Below are 12,988 nucleotides of genomic sequence, written 5' to 3'. Positions count from 1 at the left end.
CCATCCAGAGTAATGACAGTGGTGGAAGCCAGCTCCACTACCGCTAAGGTGTGTTCAGTAGAGGGAAGTAGGTGACAGGTGCTGCAGCACTAACAAAAGAGTGTAAGCTAGCAAGGATGTGCTGCAGGGTGCATCCAGCCTGCTGGCCCTGGCTATATGGATCTGTAAATGCTAAGTATGTCAGAGCAAAGAGATGCTTTCTGGTGGAACACCTTTACTGTCAAGACAAGATGGGTGGGTCAACCCTATCAAGTGAGCAGAACTGTGAGATGGGATGCCAACACCTCCCTTTGCTCCTAGTCTAGCAGAGTGTCCTTGGACAGGTCATACAGGTCTCTAGACCTCACTAAGTTATGTGGCGACGAGGACCTGGAGGAGTGGAGGTGGAAGAGAACACTAAATGATCCTTGTTTTCTCATGGTTCTCTGAATTGCATGCCCTGGGGAGAACCCATTGTACTCCTCCACAGAGAAAACTCCAGGTCAGCAGCCCAGTGGAAGCTGAATAGTCATCTCACATTCCATGTGTGACTGGAGGAATTTGAAAAAGAGGCTTCCAAGGATGATGACCTGTCTCTTGAGGAGATGGGAAGCGGCTCTAGTTCTGGAAAGTGCATCCACAGGCACTATAATAGACGTGACTTTGGGTGCCTGCCCACCTCTTAGTCCACCACCCCGCACGCTTTGCTAAAGAGGTGAGTCCCGTAAGCCATGTTGAGACTAAATCACCCCTACTCTTTGTATTGGACTAAGGTGGACCCTGAACCACATTCTTTCTCCAGGGAATTTAGAACTGTGATACTGAGAGAAAAAATTTAAAGGCTGACTGTGGACACTTAAAATTCAGAATAAATCATTATCAAGCACCTACTATGTACCAGGAACTGAGGATACAACAGTGAACAAGAGAGTGGTCCCTGCCCCAATGGCCCCGGCTGAGAGATAAAACAGAAAGATAATATTCAGTCAAGGCCAGAGTCAGTTCCAGAGCAAGGCAAAGCTTAATGTAAGCTGATGTCATTGGGGTACAAAAAAGTCTAGAATAAACAGAGGACAGAACTTGGACAAGAGAAGCAGGAAGATGAAACAGATGGAGATGAAACAGTAGAGACGTGTTCCAACAAGAAACAGAGAGAATAACCCGGGAGTGTTACTGTCCTGTTACGAGGCCCACATGTCTGGATTGGATTTAGTGTCTTGTCTTTGGAGACTGTGATATTCTTCACCAGACTCCTCTTAACCCATCTTTATACTCAAGCTATCTTGAGTAGGTTTGTTTCTTTCAACTCAACCTGCTTATATGCACTTGCACACACACTGAGAAAAGCCTAACCCATGTGGAAAATGGGGTCAGTGGCTCATTCATTTATTCATTCACTCATTCAACAAACCTTTACTCATTACCCATAATGTGGCAAGCTCTGGAGTCTTACTGGGAACTACAGATGAATAAGACCCAGTCCCTCCCACAAGGACCTCATAGTCTCAGAGATCATCATGTTAGCTAGCAATTATAGTTCAAATGATAAGCCCTACAGAAGAGGCATGTGCTTGAAACACTGAAGAGGGGCATTTGATTATCTTGGGAGTCAGGAAAGGCTTCCCCAAAGAGTTATCTTTTTGAGCTGAGCAAAGAAGGATGAGGAAGAGCCACTCAGGTGCACAGACAAGCATTGCAAGCAAAACAAACAGCAGGTGCAGGGAAGGGTGACAAAGCATGCGATATTTGAATGAAGACTGGTAGATAGGACTGCGTTACATGATATAAATGGTTAGTGAAGGGTTAGGAGGGAAACGGGTCAAGAAGAGTGTAAAAGGATTTTTTGGAGATGAAACCGAGAAGACAGCAGGGATAGACCTTCAATGGCCATACAGTTTTGTTAAGAAGAAGAGGAATTATCTCTTTTCAAGCTCCAGTTGTGCTGTGGCTCATGCTTTCTCTATATTTTCTTATTTGATCCTCACAGAAATGCTTCAAGGTAGAAATTCTTCTAATTGTTTGACAATTTTAGGATGAGCAAACTGAGGTTCAGAGACATTTGGTAACTTGTTCAAAGCCCCGCCATGAGCAGTGGCAGAAGTCAGACTCTTGGGTTTGAGCCTCTGTTCTTTCCATTGCAACACACTGCCACCCTGGCTGGGGTACAGTGGTGTGGGCTCTGTCGCATGTACAGTCAGGAGCCACTGAAGGATTTGAAGCAGGGGGTGATATGATATGATGATTTTCACTCATGCAAGCAGCATGGAGGGTGAATCAGGGAGAAGAGCTGAGAATGGAGACAGGAAGACTAGTTAGAAAGATAATGCAAGAAAACGAGGTCCCGAATTAAGGGAATGGCAGTGGGTAGGAAGAGGAGGCAAAGGGCAAATTGAAGATACAGGTAGGGGAGTGATTATAGTGATTGATCAAGGAATCTAAGCTAGGTGAAGAGGGAAATGAGGCCATGAAGGGGTGATAGAAAGTGAAAAGTTGATCAGGTCAAAGGATAGGGAGGAACATTAATGGGATCCTTGAGTTGTTGATCCAGGCCTACCTTTCATGTCAGGATAAGATTAATTCTTCTCCAACTTGGACACAGCCCACTACAGGACTGAAAGGGGCGGGGGGCTTCCACAGAGGTCTATCTTCTTGGTAAAACCCACTTCATGCTACTAACAGTCGTCTTTCATCATTTTAAGCTGCCTGAGATACTAGCCTCCCAAATGTACCATATATCGCTGTTAACGTCAGGCATCCTCCTCTCTCAGACTCTCACTCCAAATGCTATATATCCCCTAAATGGCCCCTTCTCTTCAGTTAACTTCCATCACGCTCTCTGAATCTCATGATCAGTCCTCAGCAAGATCTCCTATCAACTCAATCTCTCCTCAAGAGTCTGCTTCACTGTTTTGTGCTAAGCACAACCTAGTGGATCCTGAGGACATGGTTTCCCCTGCCGTCTTCTCTAGGAGTGGCTGTCTGCTTCCCCACACCTCGCCTCCTGGGCATGGAAGTGAGGAGGCTCTGCATTGTTATCCTGAACACTGTTCCTCCTTCCTCTCTAACGTCTCTGGCTCCTTTGAAGCCGGAACCATCAGGACTCTATCACTCACGACCCCTCCTTGTTGCAGTCTATTTTTCTCCTTACTCCCCCCACCCCGCCCATTGAGGATTTTCAATATTAAGCTTGCTTATCACCATCTTCCTTACCACCACCAGGTCTGTATCATTCCTGTTGACTTCAGCATCCATGTAGATAATACTTGACTACCCTGGCCTCTCAGTTCTCTGGCCTCCTCACCTCACCTCCTCATCTTGTCCTCCAGCCCCATCTTAGCCACCCACACCCATGGCCTTGCCCTGGAATGTAATTTTTTTGGTAACTGCACTTTCTCTATAGTCTCAATATTGAGCATCACACACTTGCACCTCCTCTAGTCTCTTCCCTTTAACAAGTCATCAAACCTACTTAAACTTTCCATCTTTTGACTTGACCAACTTTTCACTTTCTATCATCCTTTAATGGTCTCAAATCCCTTGGTCCATCACTGTAAACACTCTTTTCTATATACTCTCAACTCCCTTGCATCTTTTTTCTTTTATCTTGTCCACGCGCACGCGCGCGCGCGCTCACACACACACACAGCATCTTGATTAAATCCAACTCTCCATCTATTCCATGCCTGCCTGAACATGAAGTACTGAATGTAACTGATAAAACTCACAACTCTGCTGACTACTCTCATGTAATAATTACGACTATGAGTCTCAAATGGGCCCTCAGTGCTGCCCAGCAATCCACCACATTTATCTAGTCAATTAACATACCTAACTCCTACTGTCTGAAAAGACCCTTTCAAAAACTGTTTTCTCAACAATTCCTTCTTCCTTTTAGCCAAGGACTTTGCTTCTTGTTTCATCGAGGAAATGGAATCAATCAGAAGAGAACATCTGCTTCCTCCCACCACCACATCTACCATCCCACTGCATTTGCCCTTGTGTATTCTGTAATGCCTCCTGTTACAAAGGATGAAGTGTTTATGCTCCTATGTAAGATCAATCCCTCCACTCATGCATGGAATATCAACCTCTCTCACCTACTCAATCGCTTCTGCCATTATCTCCTATCTCTCCTGCATCGCCACTCTCTCCCTTTCTACTGAATCATTTCAATCAACATACCAATATTCTGGAATATCTTCCATCTTAAACAAAAAAACACAACCTCCAGCTATCACCCGTTTTTTTGTGTTTGCCTTTACAACAAAACCCTTAAATCATTGTCTCTACTCATCTCTGATTCCTCACTTTGCTTTCTCTCTTGAACCTTCTTCAGCCTTTTGTACACTTCATGCCACTGAAACTACTCTTATCTAGGTTACTAGTTACCTCTATGTTGCCAAATTGAAGGTCGATTCTCAATCTGACTGCTCAATAGCATTCAGTACAGCTGCATGCTCCTTCATTTGTGAAACACTTTCTTCACATGGCTTTGTGATCTGACCTGGGTTCTCTTCATACCTTTCTGCTCTGTCTCAGCCTCCTTTGTTGGCTCCTCCTCCTCTTCCCTATTTCTGAATATTGATGTGCTTCACAACTCTGCCTTAGGGCCGCTTTACTAGCTACATTCACTCCCTGAGTGATCTCATCTCATCCTTTCCCATAGCTTTAAATACCAACTACACATGTGTATATATTTGTATACCAAATTTATACCTCAAATCATGACCTTTCTCTTGAAATCCTGGTGTTTACATCCAACTGCCTGTTAGATATCGCTACTTAGATGTCTAATAGGAATGTCAAATTCGATATGTCTAAAACCAAACTCTTGATTTACCTCTTTCAGATCTGCACCTCCCCCCAGTGTTATCCTTCTCTGTAAATGGAATCACTCTTCATCTAGTTGCTCAGGCCAAAAATCTTGCTGTTAATCTGGACTCATTTCTTCCAATTCATTAACTAATCCGATAGGCTCTGTCATCAAAATATATTCTTAATCTGCCAACTTCTCACTACCTCTATACAGCCGGTTTTGTCCAAGCCACCATTATTTCTCACCTTGACCACGGCAATAGTCACTGCATTGGTCTTCAGGATCCCCCTTTGCCCTCTCTTCCCTAATCAGTAATGCCCTCATGATCTGGCCCCTGCAACCTCTGCAGCCTCATCTCCCTCTTCAACCCTCTCTTGACTCCACTCCAGCTACGCTACACAGTGTTCCCGGATCCTACCACGCACACTCGCACTTTAGGACAATTGCACTAGCTCCTCTCTCTGTCGAATGCTCTCACTCAAGATCCCCATGTGGCTCACTCTCTCACTTCATTCAGACCTCTGTTTAAATGACATTTCTTCAGACATATCTTCCCTAAAGTACCATGTCCCCATCATTCTCTGTCCTCTTCCCTGGCTTTATTTCTTCATACCGTTAATCCCACCTGACACTGTATATTTATTTTTGTCTCCACCACTAGAATTTAAGCTTCATGAGGGCAGCAACTTTATATGTTTTGTTCACTCATGGATTCTCAGTACCCAGACAGTGCCTGACACATAGTTGGTGCTCAATACATATTTATTCAATGAATAAATGAACAAAACTTCCTCATGAATTTTGGGTGTGATAAAAGCAGGCTATAAGACAAAATTGACCTCAACTCACCCCCCCTAACTTTATATTTAAAATTTAAAAATCCAGCATTCTCAAGTATTTTCACTGGTCTTCTCTTCCCTAAAACTATGAACTTTCCTAGAAATCTCCTAGACGTGAGGAGAGAAGATGGGATGGAGGTTATAGTTATTAAAGTTACAGTAACTCTTGATCTTTTTCAAACATACTTGAGATCATATCTCTCCTCTGTTTAAAACTCTCCTATTGCACTTTGACATATTTAAGTTCCTTTTCGTGGCCATGTAGTCTGGTTCCAGCCTACTTCTGAACCTCGTCTTGTACCAGCGTCTTTCTTGTTCTTCTTACTGCAGTCACAGCAGTCTTCTCCACCACAGCACCATGCTGGTTCCTGCCTCAGGGCCTTAGCACTTACTCTTCCCTCTGCCTGAACACTCTTCCCTCAGATCTACACACAGCTGGCTCCTTATCATTCAGATCTCAGCCTCAAAGTCTAAACCCAAAGTGCCCTCCCTCGACCCATCTAGCTAATATTAGCTGCTTGCTTCTCTCACCCCAGGAAATCTGTATCTTATGACTCTGTCTTTTCTTTATATCATTATCTGAAATTACTTTGCTGATTTTTACTTGTTTATTATCTTCATCCCCCACTAGAATGTAACCTCTGGAGAGTAGGGACCTTGTCTACCTTTCACAACAGTCCCTTAGCTGGCACCTGCCTCAGACTGGACAGCACATGACTATTTGCTGTACAATGAAGCCCCAGACCATGTTTCAGGGCTGGTTGTGCCCACATCAGAAAGCTTCTTTAATCAGTCAGTCCTGGCTGACTTGGAGCTGGTTAAGACTCTTGCCTCCCCCTTGGTTTCTCTCTGCCTGTCTGCCCTCCCTCTCCAGGTACCTCTCAGGCCGTTACCTTGATGGCCCCTGTGGCTATCTGGATATGGTGCAGCCGTCGCAGTGTGCTCTCTCTGTCGATGAAGTAGGAGGCTGCCAGCTGGTGCAGAATCTCCAGGGTCACGGCAGAGCTGTTCCCACTGCCCCCGACTATGGGGCCACCTCCTGCTGTCTCTGTCTTTCGGCTCAGTTTCCGCTTGTCCACAAAAATGGTCAGGGACTCTTCTCCTACAGCAAACAACATGGGTTCATTCGTGAGGCCTTCTGCTCCTTAATCCCCTACCAATAAGAACATGAAACCCTTGGCCAGGATAGATGGAGCTGAGAGTTTGGTGCCCCTGCTGATGTCCTCTTCCCTACCCCTTGCCATCTTGAGAACACTCTCTCCTGACTGTGCCACAAGGTAAGAGGCGTCACTGCCTGAGAGGCCCTTCTCCACTTCCTTAGTTCATCTCCCAAATCTCATGCCCCTCCCCCTCCAGCTTATCCGTTTAACATCCTTTATTGATCTCCGTCTCAGGCAATCTGCCTCCGTGGGGGAGACAAAATTCTCTCTCTCAAGTTGTTTACGAGAAGTCACCCTGGATGTTTCTGCTCCCTCAGAAAGGGCGAAAGCCTTGAAGCTCAACCTCCCTCCTCCCATCAAACATTCAACGTCTACCACATGCCAGCAGCTGGCCTGAACTTTTGGAGAGCTCCTTTTCGTCCATCAGACAGTAAGCTACATGTTATAATAAATCCTGCTTTCGTCTTCCCAGGGCAGAGAGAACTCTGCCTCTTCAAGGCTTTTGATTCTGCCCTGGGTCCCAGCCACAGGTTGTACCATCCCCACTCCCAGCCTCGCCCCCTTCCAGCCCAGAATCACTGGAATTGGTTTGGCCGGTAACCAGTCTTTATAGAGAGGAAGCAGGGGTCAGGGTCTCAATGGACCTTTACGTCTTTGCCTATGGGTCTGACAACTGCAGCCACAACAAATATTAGGATGTGGAGAAGCCTCGGGGTTAGATGCCTCGGTCAAAAGAAAACTGGGAGCGCCCCCTGCTGGCACATGCTTAGTAGGAGCCTGTCTGTCCCCCAACCTCCTTACCCCACACCCCCTCCTCAGGAGGATGCTTATAAGCAAATACAATGTTTTGGGGTGAATTTGGATGTCAAGAGACTATGCTGTTCTCAAAGACATCAGAAAGAAAACATTTCTCAGGCAATAATAGGCGAGGAAGAACAAAGACCCAGGAAGACTACTGAAGCTGTACTCAAGGATCTTAAAGCTATTGCCAATGATCTGGCAACTGATTAGTGTGGGATCATGATGTTGCTTACCTCCAAGGGTGGCAGAAAGTAAGAAATGAGTGCCGTACTTTTTGATCAGGTTTTCGGTAACCTGTTGCAGGTTGGGTCTCCTTCCAAGGAGGCGGATGTTCCGGATAAACTCTGGGGCAAGAGGCAGTGGCAAACTGAAGAAGTCCTTCCTTTCCAGAGCCAAGTTGTTCACTTTCCAACGGGCAAACTCCCTACAAGAAAAGTCAAGGGATAAGGAAAAGCTCATTGTATTTCGGAACAGGAGGCATAAAATCTGAAGTAGGTAATGTGCTTCCTCCACTTGCATTCCTCATCTCCTCTCTGCACACGTCTCTCCAGATGGAGGCACCCAGTGCCTGAAAGAGACCCTTTGGCCTCCCAGCTGGCCTCTCATTCCCAGGCTGTGAGACAGCTCTATCTCTGCTGACCTCCATCAGAGCCTTCTCCCACCCAGCTTTCTCATTGGAGAGTAGCTGTTCAGCTTATTCATATGAAAGTAGTCACGGGAGTAGTGTAGTAGGGGAAAACAAACAATGAAAACACTGGAACAGTGGTTTGCAGAGATATGATCTAGTCACAAGTGCCACTCAGTGGATGAGTCACCTCACCTGTCGTGGCCTCAGTTACCCATTTGTAAAGTCAAGAAGTTGGTGTAGAACAGCAGTCCTCAAACTTTGTGGTCTCAGGACCCCTTCACATTCTTAAAAATGATTGAGTCCCTATATGTATGTGGCTTATATCTATTGATAATTACCATTTTAGAAATTAAAACAAAATTTAAATTTATTTATTATTTCATTTAAAGATAACAGCAATAAATCCATTACATATAACATAACATTTTTATGACAATAATTCTATGTTCTGAAACAAAACAAATTTCTCAAGAAGAGTGGCATTGCCTTGCATTTTTGCAAATCTCTTTAATATCTGGCTCAGCAGAAGACAGCTGTATTCTTGTGTTTGCTTCTGCATTCAATCTGTTGTGATAATTGTGGATCTTCTTCTTTGGTACCACACCAAACTCAACATATGTAGTTTCTTAAAGGTTAGTTACACTGTGGAATCTGAAACTACATCAATGAACTTTTCATACTCTGTAACATTAAAATCCAGTGTTCTATATTGTACTTTGAATGGATCCTTTTACCCTTCCTGATTTTGTAACATCATGCATTGCTCATCTGGAAAATATGAGATCACTGAGGTATTCAGATCTTCCACATTTTGACATTCTTCATTATATAATATCAAGACATAATTTTTGTTAATATCACCACAAATCTCATCAGAAAAGTCTTTAACTATTGGAGAGGTGTCAAGCTCACGATGACAAATATGAGTTTTCCAAAATTCTAATTTTTGTTTGAAAGCTCAAATTTTATCATTGGTAACAAATGCTGTCAGCTGTTTTCCTTGAAGAGGCAGGCTTACTTCATTCTTTTTTTTTCTTTTGAGAAAATGTCTGCCAAACACTAAAATCTGAATAACCATAGTTTGCCTGTTGGTTGTTCTTTCAAGAAAAATTGAGTTCCATGAAAAAAATGGCTAGTTCAGCTCACAACTCAATCACAAAAGTATTTTTCCCTGAGAAAATCATCATTCTTCAGTAGCCTCAGACGTGTTCTATGTGTACTTCCCATTTCATCATACAGAATATTAAAAAGACATGTACTCAAGGGTCAAGATTTAATTAAATTAATAAATTTTACTGCTCCAAGGACATTCTTATGTGAAGCTAGCATGCATATATGAGTGCATGCGTTTACGTGCAAGTGAGTAATGATGAGAATACTTGACGACTACCGTCATTTGGTGAGACTGCCTTTATTCAAGTTAAGATGCCAGCAGTTTTATTCACCTTTGCTTTTGCACCTTCAGTGAAAATGTCAACATGGACATCCTGAAAGGAACTAAGAGGACCCACATTGCAAGAAGCCCAATTTCAGAGGATGGAGAAGTTCCTTTCCAGTCCCATCTAGAATTTTATTCTTCATGCTTTGCTCTTCACTGAAATGTATGTATTTTAAAGGGGACAGATTTCCAAGGGGAATCTGTCCTGGGAATTAATTGAAATGACCATATCCATTAGTAAGAGAGTGGTTTTCCATCGCCTCCCAAATTATACTAGTAAAGACCAGCTCCACTGCCTTAGGAAACAGCAAAGTGGAAAGTCTTCTCAACCTTCTTACTCATCCCAACTCTGCTCTTCATGATAGTGCTAAACCTTGACCTAACTTTCCCCCAAACCCATGGAGTACAAGTGACAGGGCTGCAGAAAAATAAAGAATTCAAAATAAATAAATAAAAATCCATGTCCAATTTGAGGCTATAGAATCCCCCTATCTAACTCTAGAAACTAAGACAGAGGCGGGGGGCAGGTGCCAAACATTACCAGCGAAACAAAAGAAATGGGATGACTAATCATTCGTGCTTCCAACAAAGTCTTTTTAAAATTCCCACTGTGTGGTTTTATTTATCTAAGCAGGTAAGTTCATAATAATACATTATCATTTATTTCTTTTGTGCAGGAAATGCTAAACTTTAATTCAAGTACAGGGTATTTGTCAAAATGTTTTCTATCCCAAATCCCATTGCAGCGTAAAGAACAGTTGCTTGATCTCATTTTTAATTGGCAGGATGGCCAATCAAAAGACACAGAATGGCTTAATAGATAAAAAAACATGACCCAACTATATACTGCCTACAAGAGGCTCACTTCAGCCTTAAGGAAACATATACAAAAAGTGAAAGGATAAAAAAAGACATTCCAGGGCCAGCCCCATGGTGTAGTGGTTAAGTTTGGCACATTCCATGTTGACAGCCCGGGTTTGCGGGTTCGGATCCCAGGCACAGACCTACACCACTTCTCAGCCACGGTGTGGTGGCAACCCACATACAAGGTAGAGGACGATTGGCACGGATGTTAGCTCAGGGCAAATCCTCCTCAAGCAAAAAAAAAAAAAAAAAAAAACCAGAAAGATTGGCAACAGATGTTAGCACAGGGCTAATCTTCCTCAGCAACAACAACAACAACAAAAATATTCCATGCAAATGGAAACCAAAAGAAAGCTGGGGTAGTTATACTTAAATCAGACAAAATAGACTTTAAGCCAAAGATTGTAACAAGAGACAAAGAAAGTCATTTTATAATAATAAAGGGATTGGGGCCGGCCTGGTGGCGCAAGCGGTTAAGTGCACGTGCTCCACTGTGGTGGCCCGGGGTTCGTCGGTTTGGATCCCTGGCGCGCACCGACGCACCGCTTGGCAGGCCATGCTGTGGCGGCGTCCCATATAAAGTAGAGGAAGATGGGCATGGATGTTAGCCCAGGGCCAGTCTTCCTCAGCAAAAAGAGGAGGATTGGCAGATGTTAGCTCAGGGCCGATCTTCCTCACAAAAATAATAATAATAATAATAATATCAATAAAGGGATCAATTCATCAAGAAGGTATAACATTTGTAAATATTTATATTTCTACTCAACATAGGAATACCTAAACATATAAAGCAAACATCAACAGATCTGAAGGGAGAAATAGACAGCAATACAGTAATAGTAGGAAACTTCAATACCCTGCTTTCACCAATGCATAGACCATCCAGACAGAAAGTCAACAAGAAACATTGGACTTAAACTACATGTTGGACTAGAAGAAATTAACAGATATTCACAGCACATTCCATCCAATAGCAGCAGAATACACATTCTTCTCAAGTGCACATGGAACATTCTCCAGGATAGGTCATATGTTAGGCCACAAAACAAATCTTATTAAATTTAAGAAGATTCAAGTCATATCACGCATCTTTTTTGACCACAATGGTATGAAACTAGAAATCAATTATAAGATGACAACTGGAAAATTCACAAATATATGGAGATTAAACAACATGCTCCTGAACAATGGATGGGTCAAAGCAGAAATCAAAAAATATCTTGAGACAAATGAAAATGGAAACACAAGTAACAAAACTATGGGATGCAGCAAAAGCAGTTCTAAGAGGGAAGTTTATAGTGATAAATGCATATACTAAGAAAAAATAGGGGCCAGTCTGGTGGCACAGTGGTTAAGTTTGCGTGCTCCACTTCAGCAGCCTGGAGTTCATGAGTTCAGATCCTGGGCGCGGACCTCTACACTACTCATCAAGCCATGCTGTGGTGGTGACCCACATACAAGACAGAGGAAGATTGGCACAGAAGTTAGCTCAGGGATGATCTTCCTCAAGCAAAAAGAGGAATATTGGCAACAGATGTTAGCTCAGGGCCAGTATTCCTCACCAAAAAAAAAAGAACGATCTTAAATAAATAACCTAACTTTACACCTCAAGGTACTAGAAAAAGAAGAACAAACTAAGCCCAAAGTTAGTAGAAGGAAGGAAATAGCAAAGATCAGAGTGGAAATGAATGACATAGAGACTAAAAAGACAAAAGAAAAGATCAATGAAAGTAAAAGCTGATTTTTTGAAAAGACCAAAAAAAATATAAACAAATAATTAGCTAGACTAACCAACAAAGAAAAGGATAGAGGACTCAAATAAAATTAGAAATCAAAAAGGAGACATTACAACTGATATCACAGGAATACAAAGGATCACAAGAGACTACCATGAACAATTATACACCAACAATCAGACAACCTAGAAGAAATGGATAAATTCTTAGAAACATTAAAACCTACCAAGACTGAATCATGAAATAGAAAATCTGAACAGACCAATTACTAGTAAGGAGATTTGAATCAGTAATCAAAAACATCCCAAAAAACAAAAGTCCAGGACCAGATGGCTTCACTGGTGAATTCTAGCAAACATTTAAAAAAGAATTAATACCAATCTTTCTCAAACTTTTCAAAAAAATAGAAGAAGAGGGAAAACTTCCAAACTCAATTTATGAGGCCAGCATTACCCTGATACCAAAACTAGATGAGGACACTACAAGAAAAGAAAATTACAAGTCAATATACCTGATAAGCATAGATGCAAAAAGCCTCAACAAAATATTAGCAAACTAAATTCAATAGTACATTAAAAGGATCACACACCATGATCAAGTGGGATTTATTCTAGAAATGAAAGGATGGTTCAACATCCACAAATTGATCAATGTGGTACACTACATTCACAAAACTAAGGATAAAAATTGTATGATCATCTCGAAGATGCAGAAAAAGCATTTGACA

The 12,988-nt window shown here is 42.5% G+C and overlaps 1 protein-coding gene across 1 annotated transcript in view; it reads right to left on the bottom strand.

Moving 5' to 3' along the window:
* BRINP2 (BMP/retinoic acid inducible neural specific 2) overlaps positions 1-12,988 on the bottom strand; it is a 105,752-nt gene that overhangs the window by 14,376 nt on the left and 78,388 nt on the right. The window contains exons 3-4 of the mRNA XM_004425006.3: positions 7,829-8,019; positions 6,528-6,736 (exon numbers count right to left, since the gene is read on the bottom strand). Coding sequence (XP_004425063.1) covers positions 6,528-6,736; positions 7,829-8,019 — 400 coding nt within the window. The remainder of the gene's footprint in view (positions 1-6,527; positions 6,737-7,828; positions 8,020-12,988) is intronic.

This window comes from Ceratotherium simum, chromosome 2 (assembly GCF_057802395.1).
Source record: "Ceratotherium simum simum isolate JZ-2026a chromosome 2, ASM5780239v1, whole genome shotgun sequence".
Classification (NCBI taxonomy): domain Eukaryota; kingdom Metazoa; phylum Chordata; class Mammalia; order Perissodactyla; family Rhinocerotidae; genus Ceratotherium; species Ceratotherium simum.
This window is presented reverse-complemented; position numbering and strand designations above follow the sequence as displayed.